Consider the following 15,422-nt stretch of genomic DNA (forward strand, 5'->3'; position numbering starts at 1 on the left):
GGAACTAGGTGGTCTTCAAGGTCCCTTCCCACCCAAACCGTTCTGTGATTCCACGATCTCGGGGCGGTGGTCGGTGCCCCGCGGGCTGGGGGAGAGGGTGCTGGTGGGCACCTCGCACCGGGGCCGGCTGCCGCCCTCCCCAGGCGGAGGAGGAGGAGGAGGAGGAGGAGGGGAGCCGGGCGCTCCCCCCCGTCGGGGGCTGCCGCCCTGCCAGCCCTCGGCGGGCCCGGCGGGGCGCGGGAGCGGGGCGGGGAGTGGGCGGGAGCCCGGGCCGGCCCACCCGCCCGCCGCCACTCGCCGGGAGAGGGGAGGAGGAGCGGCGGCGAGCGGGGCTGTGGGCACCTCAGCCGGGCTGGCAGCGCGGCGGCAGGGAGCGCGGCACGCCGGGGCACCGCACCGCCCGCAATTGCGCCGCAGCCCGGGGCCACAGCTGCTCTTTATGGCATGTGGCTGGTAACTTTTTTCCTGCTGTACTCTTTGCCGAAAGGTACGTGGCCCCTGGGGGCGCGGGGGGTCGCCGGGCACCGGGGCGGGTGGCTTCGGGCCGTCCCCGGGAGCGGCGAGCCGGCCGGGCGTCCCGGGCCGCGGGGCTGTCGGTGCGGCTGCCCCGGGGGTGCCCGCGGCTCGCCCCGGCTGCGGGAGCGGCAGCGGCAGCGGGAGCGGGGCAGGACCGGCGGCAGATGCCGGAGCCGCTGCTCGGCGCAGCCCCGCGGCGTTGCGCGGCGCCGGGGGGACCGCAGCATCCCCTCGGCGGGGCGGACGGGCGAGCCCGGCGCCGCGTCCCCGCTTCCCGCGGGTGCTCAGAGCGCTCGGCTGCCGTCTAATCCCGTAAAACAGACTAAATCCAGCCACGCTTTAAAAATCCCGGCCGTTCCCTCTAGGAATGCCGTATTAAGTGTAACCCAGCGGCTTGATATAAATCAGGTTTGGGGGGGCGGGGGGAAATGGTGAAACAAGTGTGTCAAGGAGACGCACACTTCAAGATTAGAGATTAATTTAAAGTTGGAGATTAAGTGAATGCTGTCCAAAGCTGGGGAGGTAATACTCTGAACCGAGTCTCTGCTATGGATGCAATTAAAAAAGAAAGGCGAGGAGCTGCCTGTAACGCGGGTAGTTAAATCACAGCCCGTTTGGTACGACGATCAATCGATGTTATATAAAGGAATTGCCCATTTGCGAATCTGCGGGAATTTTTAATTATGTTTCTGTAAAAAATTACCTCTTTGCACATGACCCAACCTGCAGGTGTGGTGATGGAAGCACCCACCTTCCGGGAAATTGTCTGCTTGGAGGATGTAAAATGCCGTTTGCCCTAATTATCTTTTTTGACATTTGAGAATGGCAAGGGGGAAATTTTCAGAAATGAGGAAAGCGAAAGAAAGGGGACGGAGCTGCCTCCCTCCGGGAGACTTCTCTTGCTGCCTATTACATTACCCGTTTATCTGGATGTTATTCCAATGAAAAATATTTACCAAGGTTTAATAGGGCGTCCTGTCCGGTTGTGTGGTGATGATCAATTATTCCATCAATTATTAATTATGGAATAGCTGCTTTATTCGAGCTGGAGTAAAGCTGCGTTTGGGGGCTTTACCCAAAATCGCTATTGTGTTTAGGATGTGCTGGGCTGAACGAGCCAGCGTCTGCTTTGCTTACATTTGCATTTTTTGCTGAGCTAAAAGGAAAAAACAAAACTGACGACAAATAACCATCAAGGATGCTGCAATTTCTTCCTCCCCAATAGTCAAAAAAATTAAGAGTTGCGCTGGGTTTATCGCTTTTGCATGTTTTTGGCCCCAGCTTCTTGGAAAAGAGATCTCTTCCCACAGAGCTCTCTCTTCTGAGAAGAGCAAATTAAAAGCCTCCATTAGCACAACTCCTTGTGGCCTCATTTTCTCTTTTTTAAGAAATAAAATGTATCTTCAGTGTTGAACAGTCCTGGTGATGGAAAGTGTTAAAGCGAAACGGTTCCAAAGAGAGGACAGCAATACAATGGAAGCTTCATTATAACAATAGGATAAAAAAATTGAATTGCTTAATGCATGATAAACCTTTCAGATACTTCATATTTCTGGGCATCGAGGCACATCCTTTTAATGTGTTCCCGCTGTAGAACAAGAGCTCCAGTAGAAACCGAAAGCAAATAAACATTTGATCCGGGGGACCACTGAAGTTTAGAAATCCCTCGCTGGGCTGTAGCTGCTTATTTCTCCCCCGCTTATAAAATAAACAAAAATAGGTGGTTGGCAAGCAAACGGGCAGGGGGGTGAGCGGAAAGACGGTCTGGCAGTGCGAGCGAGAGCAGCCAGGCAGAGGAGGAGGGGAGGCGAGTGGCGAGCGGTGTGATGAAGAGCGTACTGGTCAAAATTGAGAGGCTCGGAGCCGGGAAAGCATCTCCCTGCGTGTTCTTGCCGGATCCCTCTGCCGCCTGATTTATATTGGCGTTATATTTACATTGTGTTCCTGTATTGGGTGCAGTGAACTATGCAGCTTGCGTTTTTTAATCTCTCCCCATCTCGGCCCCCCAGTGTGGCACAGCGCTCGTTTGTCTCTGAAATGAAACATGGAAACCTCATTAAATGCACGGAGGAGAAGCCTGCAGTGCTGAACTCCTCGCCGTGCCCCGTGTTTGTTTATCCTGCGGGTTGCCATCATTTCCCAGCGCAAGGAGCCACGATGGCCACTGCCCTGGAGCCCTCGCCAGCACCTGGCGCGGGCTTAGGGCTGCTCCTGCCTCTGGAGGAGACAATCGCTCTAGGCGACCCCAATATTCCCTGGTGCGTTTGCTCTCTGGAGGACGCGGCGGTGCCTGGCGCGGGTGCCAGGGATGTGCTATATCGAGCAGCCCTTCCTGCGGACGGGGGCCGCTTGGGAGCTGTAGGCTGAGCTTTGGGCAGCCGTGGCACGGGGCGCCGTTCTGCTACAGTGCTCTGCTCTCTGCCCAGATGGTCCTGAGGCGGAGGGATGGGGAGCGCTCTGTCCTCCTTCGAAGCAGCTGACGGAGCCGAGTGCGAGAATAAAACTGGAAGGCTCCCTTTGTGGCAGGGATTCATCTGACATGGCAGCACGCGGGTCCTGGGCTGCGCCTTGCGTAAGATGAAGTCATCTCGCACCCAAATAAGCGGGCTGTTAATAAGCGCGACTTCCTAGGAGGGCACGGAGGAGGAAGGTGCTCGGTCGTTGCAGTCCTTACGGTGTGGGCTGTACTGGGAGGCTCGTGCAGTGGCGGGTTTGGGTGCAGAGTGTTGTCTTTGAAAGCTAGATTGTAGCCAGCTGCATATTTTTACATAATCACGCTTTCGTGAGTTACCCTTTCCCTGCTTGTAGATCTGTAAGAAAGAAACCCCACCACACACAATCTGCGTATTGCCGCCGTCCTCTGCCAGCAGAGCTGTACCAAATATTTAGGAAATCCATTTCCCGACTCTCGCTAACGCTTGCCGCCTGCCCCAGCTGCTGCCTCTTGGAAAGGGCTGTGCGGGCTCCTCTCCCCGAGAGAAGGGAGCAGGCACAACCCAGAGGGGAGAAGGAGGAGGCGAGCGAGGTTTCGGGGCTTGCTCTGTTGAGCCGTTCCCCTCATTTTTCGTGCCCGTCGGCCGCATGGTGGAAATCCCCATCTCTGCCTTGTAGAGCTGGGCTGCGGCGTGCCGGCCGGCACAGACCGCTGGCTCCAGAGAAAGCCTGGCAGCGTGTGTGGCCTCTGGTGCGTCCCCTCGTACCTGCTCGGCTCAACCCTGGCCTCCCCGGGGGCACCTTGCTGTCAGCCCGGGCTGGTCATGTCACCAGACGTCCCCGTGGGACTCGGTTGCAGCTCCTCAGGCTTTGTGTTCAGCACGGCTGTGGAAGGGGAGGGAGAGGCCGTTGCCTGCGGTCCCCGGGCTCGCTCCCTGTCCCCGAGGGGAGCTCAAGGAACTTGGGGAGCTCGGGAGGTGGTGCAGAGCTGGGGGATGTCCAGCTCTGGGTCAGCCCCCTGCGTGGATGGGCTGGTGAGGCTGGTACCTCCAGCAAGCTGACGTGGGAAGTCCAGGGGCCAGGCGCGTCACTGGGGACGGCTTTTCTTTTTTTTTTTCCAGGCGAGGGTTACAGCCTCAGCCTGGGTGCTGTCGTAATAGCTGGAGGTGGTTCGGGCCGTAATTTCCATGCAGATGCATTAAGGAGCAGGCAGCCTGCGCTCCAAGCGTGCGTGAGCGGTGCCCTTGCCCGCCGAGGACCAGAGGCAGCATTCTCCTTCGCTCCCTCTTCGGTTCGCAGTGATGGCGGCTCCGTGCCGGGAACAACTGTGGTGCTCAGGCCAGAGGGGCTGTGCCACAAGGGTGGGACTCCGGCGGCGGCTGAAACGCGGTGCCGGGGCAGGGATGGTGCTGTGGCAGGTCCTTGCCATCGCGGCCGCATCACTGGGCACCAGCTGTGTGCCCCAGGCCGTGCTCGGCGTTTCGTGGCACTATTTCCACCCCCCTGAGACTGCTCCCAAAGGGGCGCAGCGTGGGGGAGAGCAGAGTCACGGCTTTAACCCTTTGGGCTGGAAAGCCACCGCGGTGGGGTGGCATCCCGCCTGGCTGCCCTGCGCTGCTGGCAGGGCGGCGCATCCCTTGTGCTCCGCTCGAAAGGGTACCAGCCTCGTGTTTCTCACCTCGTCTGAGCCGCTTCTCTCCCCGCCCCTTCCGTGATGCTCAGAGGTGCCACTGCTCGCTCCCTCAGCCCCAAGGTCGCTCCCTTCGTTAGGAGGAAGGCTGTTAAAAGTGTCCTGAAGATGAGGGCTCGAAGGAAGCTCGTTCCAGGGAAGGCCAAGGACTGCTCCAGCATTACAAATTTGCAGGCAGTGTGTGATGGAATTACTGTCGTATCTGAAGGCAGTAGAGAGGAGAGATTAGGACTCGCCACCTACCTGTAATTCCCACCCCGCAATGCGTGCCAAGCTTCGGTTCACTTTCTCCTTGAACAGGGCAGGTGTCAAACACCCTTAATGAGGATAATAAATGAGCAGGGAGGTGGTGATTAGCCTGCTGTTCCGCATAGCAGCCCTGCAGCCCGTTACAGCTGGTGGCTGGAGAAGCCCCGGTGGCTCTGGCAGTCCCAGTGCTGGCCGGCGGGTGGGCTTTCTGCTGTGGTGGAGCCCCGGCAGCATCTGGCCTGGCCTTGGAGGAAGGCTGGGGTGGGCACTGGGCGGTCAGACCACCGAGCCCGAGAGGGAGGCCTTGGGAAGGGTGTTGCCAGTGGGGTGACGTGACCTCGCGTCTAGCGCCTGCCCTTCCTGAGGTGCTGCAAAACCTCCTTTTGAATGCCGGCAACACTCTTAGTCGCGGCAAGTAGTCAAGCCTCCAGTGGCCCCTCTTTTGTGAAGAAGTACTCAGGCGGTCAGGGACCTTTGCCACCCCTCGAGGACGGGTATCCAGCCCAGGCTGGATAGCCCACGGCCAGAGGATTGCATGAACACCCCTGAAACACAACTTGTTTAGCCTTTTCCCATCTCGGTGGGATCCCCACCCAGATGCTGATGTGCAGAAGACCTTGCTCAGCCTTGAGAAACTTGCTGGGCTTGGGTGGGTGCGGGACTGGCTGTGGGATCCCGAGCAAGTAGCTCGCTGACACAGATGATGTGTGTCCATCGCGGGCAGAAGCAGCTGCTTAGCTCAGGAGAAAGGGCTCTCTAATCGCGCTGGCGTGAAGCTGGTCATTGTCTGAGACTAGTCCTAAATCCGCTTCGTAGAAAAGGACGGGCTTTTCCCCATGAGGCTTGGAGGAGCGGAGGGGTTGCGGTGCTGGGTCCCGCCTGGGAGGCGATGGCATCTCTGTGCTTACGCGGGCTGAGGCTGCAGCCTCCACTGCTCCTCGTGCGGGACTCGTGCCTACATCTCAGCTGCCTCCTCCAGAAATACACGGCTTGGTGACAGATCCCGGGGTCAGCTTGTGGCCGCTCTGCCGTAGCCCCTCGTTAGAGCAAACGAGCGCTTTCCGTGCGGCACAGCGCTTTGCAGCGCTGGGGCTGGCTGTGCCGCTGAAGCTATTGGAGTTCGGAAAGTCCAGCGGTGGAGACTAGTAAATATTCCAAAGGGATGGTAGCAAAATGACTTGCCTCTCCCAGCTCGGATAGAGATATTAATATTTCAATACTGCTAGGTTGTAATTTACTACAATTTAAGAAGATTGCACTCTGATAACTTAAATTACGTGCCTTTCAGAGCAAGGCAGGCAGTGTCCGGCCACGCGCTGGGTTTTGTGCAGCTTCGGGCTGGGGCTGGGACTGGGCTGGGACTGGGACTGGGCTGGGCTGCGCGCTGGCGTCGCTGCATTTTCCCCAGCAGAAATTGTTCCCTTTCGGCTCCTCTAGCCTCCTCTTTTCAGGTTCATGTGAATTAATGCCCTCGATATTTAGGTTAGGGTCAGCACATCTGACCAGATGTGAGCAGTGATTTCGGGTTTAAAAATATTGCAGTGCTATTTCTAAATTTTTAATCTCTCTCAGTGATTTGGAGACAGTTTTATGAAACGTGGAATTAGGATGGTGCTCAATGCTAAATGGTAAAGGAGATTATATGGATTTAACTCTATGCGTCTGTCACATAACTATTGCCAATCCCATAACTTCCATTTTCTATTAAAAATCCGTTTCCCCCTTTGACCTGAAAAAGCTTTACGGGTAATCTGAATTTCTCTGTTTATGAGGTATTTTTCCACTCTTCACCCCAGCCCCTCACCCACCCACCTCTAAGCCCCCCTGGGCGCTGCCTGGGAAGAAGCTGTTTCCCTGTTGGGCCACGGATGCCCTCCGCTGCCTTCTCAGGTGGCGGTCTGGGATCTGGGGCGGACGTGCGGGACGGAGCCTGGGGCAGAGGCGGGTGGGCGACGGGGTGCTGAGCACAGCGGGACGTCCCTGGGCGGCCGGGCGAAGGGTGGCCCTTGCTGTGTGCCTTGCACGCCTGCCCTGGCTCCAGCCATCTTCTGCTTTGCCGGGGCGACAGGCGTTACCACAAATAGCACACTGCTGCTCGCGCATGCTTTGTTTTCCTTCCTCGGCCTGCAAATGTGCGTTTTTCTCTGTCGTGTATTTGGGAGAAGCACCGCGCTGTTCTGATGAAGGGAAATGCTGATTCATGACGACAAACCAGCCTGGAGATGTCACCAAATGACATCCGCAGGGCCGTGCGGTGGCCCCGCAGCTCTGCAAAGCCTGGCTGCCGCGCGGAGCGGAGCCTGGGCTGGAGCTCCGCCGGTCCATCGCTCTTCTGGCCCTTGTCAGCCAGGGAGGAAAAAATACATGGCGTTGTCCACTTGTACCTGTGCGTGGACACAGGGAACTGGTGTGTGTGGCGATATGGAGATGCTTTCTTGACCTATAAATATGTTGGCGGCGCTGGACCTTGCTAGTCAGCTAATGGGTTGCATGGATGGCTTTGCCGGGCACCTCTGGCGGCGCCGTGCCCCTGACCGGGAACAGTAGGGCTCTGAGTAGGCGAAGGAGGAAACTGTGGGTTTAGGTGACGATTCAGCGCAGAGTACACAGAGAGCAAGATCCAGGTGCTCTCGCCTCTCGTTTCAGGATGCTGAAAGAGGCACGAGGTGGTATGTCTAGCTGGGAGAAGGAGGGAGAGGACTCTGCTCTGGGAAGGGCTGAGGTGTCGTGGGGTTCCCCGTCTTGACCTGGTCGAGGATGGCGTGGAGCGGGCTGGTGGCACAGCCCCGTGCCAGGAGACGGATGTGCTCACTGCCGCCGGGCGCTGGAGGAGGCTTCGCGGGGAGATGCGAGTGGCTGTGGCCAGTGACACTCAACCAGCCCTTCCTCGGGCACGCAGCCGCGCCGCGCTCGCCCTCCGAGCTGAGGCGTGGCTATCCGTATGGATGAGGCTTTCCTTCTCCCCCTACTCCCGTCCCCGCCTCCCCAAGTTAAGAAATCGAGGTCACGGAGGGTCCCCCGTGACTCGTTTTGAACCGGCGGCACGGTAGTGATCTGCTTATTGGCTCTGCGGCACCACGAGCGGTGTTCTCAGCCAGAGCTATTAATACACCCGCCGAGGGCCGCTTTCTATATCCCTGTCCTTCCGCCCACTTGGAAAGAGCGCGACTAAAAAAAGAAAACGGATCTAAGTGACTGGGGGCCTCCTCTTCCTTATATATAGCCAATCTTGCTCGCTTTGGTTGAGAAGGGGGAGCTCGTGGTCCTGGAGAGTGGGAAGGAGAGACTGGAGGAGTTGGGTGAAGAGGTCCCTTCCTTCGTTTTGGAGAAGGGAAGTGGTTGTCTGTGGCGCTCCTGGGCATCCGCGTGGCCACAAGCGCGGCCCCAGACTGTGCCCTCAAACCCTGTGTGTCTCAGCCTTCCCTGGGGCGGTGCAGGGGTGCCCGGTGCCGGGCTCGGGCGTAGGGCAGGGTGGGACTGGGCTTCCCCTCCCTCTGGGAGAGGGGACCACCACTGAACCCAGTTTTCCCGCTCCTCTCCTGGGAGCGGTGGCTGCCGCGGCATTTGGAGGCAGCGGAAGGGTAGCGGGAAAGGTCTCTGCCCCGCCTGGGGGAGGCTCGCGCTGGATGGTTCGGCATTGCCGATGGGCGGCCGCAGCTGCGGGCCGGCTGGGGCGGCGCTGGGGAGCCCGCGGGGCACGGGGGTGCTGGCTGGGCGCTGCTCCGGCCGGGGGGACACTGGGGTTTGCAGGACAAACGGCATTGGTTTATTGTGCTTGGTTTGTTGTGGCTGTTGCACACAGGCGTCCTCAGGCCTGCGGGTGCTAGGGCACGGTTGGACCACGCGCTCAGAGGCATGTGGGGAAGCCTCAGGGAGGATGCCCCGGGTACCCTTCCTTGCTTGCACAGCCCCTCGTTAGGTGCCCGCGACCCCCGATCCGTGCTGCCAGCGTGGGCGCTGGCCTGTGAAGGTGGCCTTTGTGCTGCCACCCCGTCCCGTGCGCCGATGCTCCTGCGCTCCCCTGCTCTGCTGCACGCGGGGGCCGGGGCCGGGCTGGGGCGGCTGTGCTGGGGATGCCCTCGGTGCCGCTGGGGACTGGCCATTTCTGCAGTAACCCCCGCCACTGTGGCCTCTGCTTTCTCCACAGCGCACGCTGAAGATGTTGGAACCAGCCTCTACTTTGTGAACGACTCTATCCAGCAGGTCACCTTCTCCAGCACAGTGGGGGTGGTGATCCCCTGCCCGGCAGCAGGGTCACCCAGCGCCGTCCTTCGGTGGTACCTGGCCACAGGCGACGACATCTACGATGTGCCCCACATCCGGCACGTCCATGCCAATGGGACTTTGCAGCTCTACCCCTTCTCGCCATCAGCCTTCAATAGCTTTATCCACGACAACGACTACTTCTGCACCGCGGAGAATTCGGCTGGCAAAATCCGGAGCCCAAATATCCGTGTTAAAGCAGGTAGGAGCTCTCTCTGGGCGCTGGGCTTTGGACGAGGCGCTGGCTTTCCTCCGGTCTTCTCCATGGCCCCTCGAGCGCACCCCTGGCTGCGGACCGACCCGCGCAGCTGCGCTGCTTTCAGTGGGGAGGGGAGCAGGCAGCCCTGCAGCCGAGAGTGTCGTCGCCATCCTGCCGCCTCGCGAGGGCTGCTGCGCCGCGCCACGCCATGCCATGCCATGCCGCGCCGCGCCACTCTGCCGGCACCTTGGGTTGCTCCGGCGCTGCTGGGCGCCTGCTGCCGCTGCGAGGGGATCGATCGATGCCACATGGACAGAGAGCGGGGAGACAGGCACCCAGCCAAGAGCCAGCTCCGTACCTCGGGCCCGTTACGGGCTGGGAGAGGGCTGGGGTGACCAGCAGGGAAGGGACGTGCCGCTCAGGGGTCTCCAGAGAGTGCCTGGAGGCCGTGGTGTGGCTGCAGCCTTGCGGCAGGAGGGGTCCGCTCCCTTTTGAACTGGTACTGTCGCACCCAACCACGCATGGGGGCTTTTCACGGGTGCGGGAGGAGCTGGGCCACATCTGTCCACGGCGGGGAGACCCCCACTGTGTCCCGCAGCCCTCCTCGAGCCTGTCTGTTCCCACTGTAGCATCCAGCCCCAGCACGCCAAGGCTTATTAAGCAAAGAAAAAAGGAGGAATATGGTAAAGAGCTGTTTCCAAAAGCCATTATAGTAAATTATTGACCAGGCTGAGGAGGGCTAATAGCCCAGGAATGGCTTCATTATGTAACCTATTAAAAGTGGGGCTAGCAGAGGGAACATGACAGAAGCGACTACAGGGTTTTTTATTTTAATACCTTGTACTGCGGAGTAAATTGGTATTAACCCCCTTCCGCAGAGTGAATTATTTACCAACACTATCAGGTTACCTATAAACCCCAGCCCGGCGGAGGCGGGAGGGATGGCAGCAGATGGGGTGTAGTAAAGGCGGGCGGGCGGACAGCGTGGAGCTGCTGCCCTGCTGGCGCCGGGGGCCACGGGCTGGGCTTCCCCATGGCCTGGGGGTGACATGGCTGCGTCCCGTGTGGCCGCGAGGGCTGTGACGCCCCATCTGCCTCCGTGCTGTGCCACAAGCCGTTGTCTGCGTGGGGGTGATGTGTGGACGATCACAAGCCCCCCTGGTGCTGGTGACACTGGGCTCGGCATGGGTCGAAACTGGAGTTCTGCAGACTTGCCTGGCAGGGGGTGCGGAGGTGCCGGGAGCGCGGGTGCCCGGGGCTCGAGCAGCAGGCACGGCTGCTCCGGCTGTCCCGCAGCTGGTGCTCTGGACGTGCTGCAGGGGAGAAAGCTCGTCTCGGTCCTTGCCTTCCTGCCGGGCGGGCAGCCTTTGCTTCGCTCTTCTCCCACGTGCTGAGGCCTCTCTTGGGAGCGCAGCACGTCAGTAGCGGAGCTGAGCCCTGGCTTGCCTCCCGCGCGCTCAATACTGGGCTGGATGCCCCCTCCTGCCAGAGCCAGCCTCCCCCGCCCCTTAGCGGGGGCAGTTAGCAGGAGGCGCGAGGCCGCAGCGGGAGCCCACACGCAGGGCTCCCGGGGCCACCGGCGCGGCTCCAGCTGTGGCAGTGTGAAGCGCTTCGGCTTTGTGGCATTTGGAAATGGTTGTGAAACATTCCGCCGCTTCTGTTTCCTCCCGGTCATCTTGCATCCCAGTGGCTCTCCCGTGCTTTGTAATGGCAATCCACCAAGAAAAGCCAATTGAAGCTGTGTGAAGAAAACAAATAAGTGAAACACGGTTGAAAACTTGAGCAAGTGGAAAAACCTCTGGGAGCTTTGGAAAAGCTGTTGGTGAGCACAGGGAGCAAACCTGTCTTGTAAGCTGTAAGCGTGCCAGCTGTGGCCGTACGTTACCCTCCTGGGGATTGTTCCCGGGGCAGCGAAAGGCCCGAAGCCGCGGAGGCTGGCGCAGGTCGGAGCCGCGGGGGCAGACGCGGGTGCCCGTGCACGAGCTGCGCTCCGGGCTGGGGCAGTCGCAGCGGCAGTGAGCGTGCAGGAGCCTGGGCTGGATGCTCCTCCTGGTCCCTGCTGGCCTTTAAAGCCCGTGAATAAACCTCCTGCTCCATGTGATTAAGGAGGCTTTGGCTAGCTAATCTGCTTTGGCTCTGGAGCCCCTTTCCGTGGTAGGCTTCTCCCCGTGTCCTCGCGGTGCCGGCCCTCGTCCTCCCGGCCGGGGCACCAGGTGAATAACGGGAGCGAGCCGGAGGCCACCCCGAACCCTCTTCCCTGCCTTCGTGTGGGGCCAGGAGGGCTCTGCGTGCCGGGCGGGCGGCTGAGCTGCAGGGAGAGGAAGGTGGGCCAGTCCTCCGCAGCTTGGAACCTACTCTTCTGTGGCCGCTACTGGTCTCTTCCGCCAGGCAGCCGCTGCGCGGAGCCTGCGGGACGTGCCACCGAGCGCCCCGGGCTGCAGCCTGGGTCGTGCTCCCGGTTCTGCCCCGACCTCTTGGAGCAGAGCAGGGTGCCCTGAAGGGCTGGGAAATCGAGGTGGAAATGCTGCGCCGCTCTCGCCGCTTGCTTGTTTGCGCGAGGTGTGCGATGCACTGCCAGCAGGTGCCACTCGGGGAAAACCCCGTCCTTCGGGGGCTGCTAAGGAGTTCTGTCTTAGGAAACTCGCTGAGCTGCTTTTGTTCTGGGCAGGGCCGTCATTAAACAACGAAGCGAATGCATGTCTGTCTGGTGATAGCGATGCCCAGGTGCCTGCGTCCCCCAGGGCACGATTACTGCCACAGTAAGGAGGCACCTGCCCTCACTGCCTTTTATACTTCAACTTTTGGAGGTTTTGGTGCCTGCACGTGGTACTGGGCACGGTGACATCTTTCTGTCTTTCTGAAGAGCCCGGGGTGCATCCAGCTCGCCTAGGGAGAGCTGCTGGAGGCTTGTGGCACCGAGGATTTCCTTGTCACTGGTCCAGGGAGCAGCATGGAGCTGTCAGAGGGATGTGCATCTCCCTGAGGAACAGGGCACGTGGTGGGGACAGCTCGTGGCTCCCACTGTGGCACGGCTCGGAGAATTATCATCTGCTAACCTAAATATTCCTCTTCAGGAGGGTGCCAGGCGCTGTGTCTCCCGGGTGCCTCTCGGCTGCTTCTTCAGCGTGCATCCGGGGCTGAAACCATTACCTCCAAGGTGGGACAATGTCCGTTACAGCTACGGAAAGCCCTTTGGTCCCTGTACTGAAATCTGGATGCTGCACACCTCTGCCTTAGCAGCTTTGGTGACGACAAAGCCAGCAGCTTGCTTTGGTGGCAAGCTCGGGTGACGCTGGGGACCGTTGCTGGGCCGGGCACCCCCTCCGCACGCCGGGCTGCCATCTCCAAAGGAGAGCTGCCTCCTTTCTGGGGAATGTGGGCCAAGTGTTTTGGATGGAAGCAGTTTGTTGCTGGGTGGGTTGGTTTGTTTGGGAAACGTGGGATTAAAGCAAAAGAAAGTGTGTTTTCCTCCAGCACTGTCATGCTACCAACCATCTGCTTTTCTCTACAGTTTTCAGGGAACCGTACACCGTTCGGGTGGAGGACCAAAGGTCAATGCGTGGAAACGTGGCTGTCTTCAAGTGCCTCATCCCCTCTTCAGTGCAGGAATACGTTAGTGTTGTGTCCTGGGAGAAAGACACCGTTTCTATCATCCCAGGTAAGAGAGGAGCCACTGTTCTCTTGGAAAATCTGACCTGCTTTGCCACACGTGAAACTCGGTTGTGGAGGCCTTTTTTTGGCTTATCACGCGTGCCTGTGCTGGCCAAGCAAAAGCTTTCGTTGATGACCATCTCGCGGCTTTGTACTGGAAAACATCAGTGGTGGGAGCAGATGTGCTGCGTGGAGGGTCTCCTTGGTGCTGTGGTTGGTACTTTGTGTACCTCTGGGCTCACGGGTGTTGGGGGGAAGCGTGGCAGCATGCGTGCCCCGTCGGGGCTTCTCCCACGTGCCGGCGAGCCAGCTCGCTCTGCGTACCCGGCAGCTGGGCTTGGACAGCGGGAAAAGTCTGCCCGTGCCCTCCGTGTCCTCACTCCTGCCGTCAGAGAGGCTTTGCGTGTTGGCAGGATGATGCACGAGTAAATATTTCAGCTTCTCTTGCGAGTTTTCACAACTCTTTCAGCTATGGGGAAGAGAACTCGGCACAAGTGGCATTGTGTCCTGCTCAGCGCTGACCCCGCTGTGCTCTGGCGGGTGGGGAAGGGGGCTGCGGGGGGACAGCAGCGTCTGCCGCTGTGCAGGGACGTGGCAGCTCTGGCGATGTTGCCCCTGGGTAGCTCCCCCTGATTTTTTTGGCAGGTGCAGAGCAGCCTGGGTTCCCGTGGGAGCAGAAAGCTTCTGGAACCAGAGTCCTCCCCAGCCGGTCCCCTGGGGGGTGGGGAGGAGCGGTGGCCGGAGCACTGATGGGACATGACCTGCCAGGCACCTCTGGGGCTGGGCGGGAGGGGAGAGGAACCGGGCAAACGGCTCGCTGAGCCACGCCGGTACGGCCGCCTCGGACCCCTGGGCTCCCACCTGGCTTGGCACAGGCACAGGGACCGCGGGCAGGTGCTGGGCACAGCGTGGCACCAGCCCCGTGTCCTCGTGTACCGGGGTGACCTTTTGGCTCCCTCCTCGGAGCCGGTATTGATGGCAGCGCTGGCTGCCCTGCGCAGCACGTGTAAGCTAGTAGTAAAGCAATCAATACTGCTTTCCCCAGGGGGATCCAGAGAGAATTAAAGGATTTTGCCCAAAGTGGATGCTCCGCGCTTGATATTTGCTCACAGGTCAGTAAGTCCCGATGCTCCTGCAGGGCTCAGTGTTGCCGCGCTGGCAGTGCCGTGGGGAGCAGATGCAGGAGGGCAGATGCCCCCGGGAGCGGGGCGCTGCCGGGGCGGCCGCTGGCCAAGCGGGAGAGGTGATCGGCTCTAATGCCTCTTGCGGGGACGGTTCTTGCTTAAGGAGCAAAGTGCCTTCACCTGGAGGGGGGTGACCGGTTCTCCTGAGGGCTGCGGGGGCTCGTGCCGGTGGCCCATGCCTCCAGAGTGCAGCTAATCTGCTGACTCAGCACAGCCCGGGTGTGCTCGGAGGTGGGCAAAGGGAAGCAGTGTCCTGGGGCTCGTGCGGGCGAGCGATGGCCCCCGGGGCCGCGATGCATAGGTGGGCACTGTGTGCAGCCGGCTGCTGTCTGGGCAAGGCACGGCCCCCGTGGGTAGGGTGCAGGCTGGCGCCACAGCCCCGCCGGCCCTTCTCTGCTCAGCCCCTATGTGAACACAAGGCGGATTTCTGTAGGGTGGACGGGACCGAGGGGTTCTCGGCACCCACCTCCTGGGGCAGCGAGATGCTCGGCTGGGGGTGTTCTGTGCCACCTCAGGCTTGCGCTGTTTGAGCGGGGCGCAGCGAGGTCCATCGGCACGAGAGCCTGCCGTAGGCGCTTCCTGGGGCTCTGTAGGATTCTGTTTGTCGGGATTCTGCAGGACGGAGCAGAGCGGTGCCTGCACTCCTTGCTTGCAGAGCGTGGCTGGTTCGCTCAGCAGCGAGTTTGGCAACCGAGAATCCGCGCGCTCGCGTGATCTTTACCAGACTTGTTCTCAAGTTTGCTGTGGCAGTGGATTTTTTAATACGATGATTTAATTAGAGTGGAACGATTTTAACATTCTAAAGCAATAATTACCCTAAAGACAGAACATATAAATTGTGCTACAGTGCAGAGTCAACACAAGCAAACATGTTTTGCCGTTGGATTACAAATATAGTATCTGCCTGAAGCTTATTATTTTATTGCTCTTGTGTTAGAGCTAAAACTGGCGTTGCTGTTACCAAAACCATGCTCTTTTCTTGACCCCCGGTGAACCTCTGCTTCTGTCCTAATTCTGAGAGAGGAGAGGAGGAGGGGGTCCCTGCCGTTCGGAGGGAACGGTGTGAAGGCTGAGAAAAGCTGAAACGAGAAATGCCGAGGCCTCACGGCTCCCTTCCGTGGCGGATGCGCTTTGCGACCGGCGAGCCGGAGCGGTTGTGCTGGCGCGGGGCTGCACAGCTCTCCTCCCGTCAGCCCGCCGACGGGGAAGGTGCGTGGAAGTACCGCAGCTCTTCCAG

General features: G+C 59.9%; 1 protein-coding gene across 1 annotated transcript in view; it reads left to right on the forward strand.

Moving 5' to 3' along the window:
• Positions 1–444: 444 nt before the first annotated feature.
• DSCAML1 (DS cell adhesion molecule like 1) overlaps positions 445–15,422 on the forward strand; it is a gene marked incomplete at both ends in the record, with an annotated part of 110,829 nt that continues 95,851 nt past the window's right edge. Inside the window, 3 exons of the mRNA XM_082493800.1 lie at positions 445–487; positions 9,036–9,353; positions 12,862–13,008. Of these exons, the coding sequence (XP_082349926.1) occupies positions 445–487; positions 9,036–9,353; positions 12,862–13,008 (508 nt within the window). The remainder of the gene's footprint in view (positions 488–9,035; positions 9,354–12,861; positions 13,009–15,422) is intronic.

The sequence above is a fragment of the Vanellus vanellus genome (genome assembly GCF_965231255.1).
Source record: "Vanellus vanellus genome assembly, chromosome: 21".
NCBI classification, from domain to species: Eukaryota; Metazoa; Chordata; class Aves; order Charadriiformes; family Charadriidae; genus Vanellus; species Vanellus vanellus.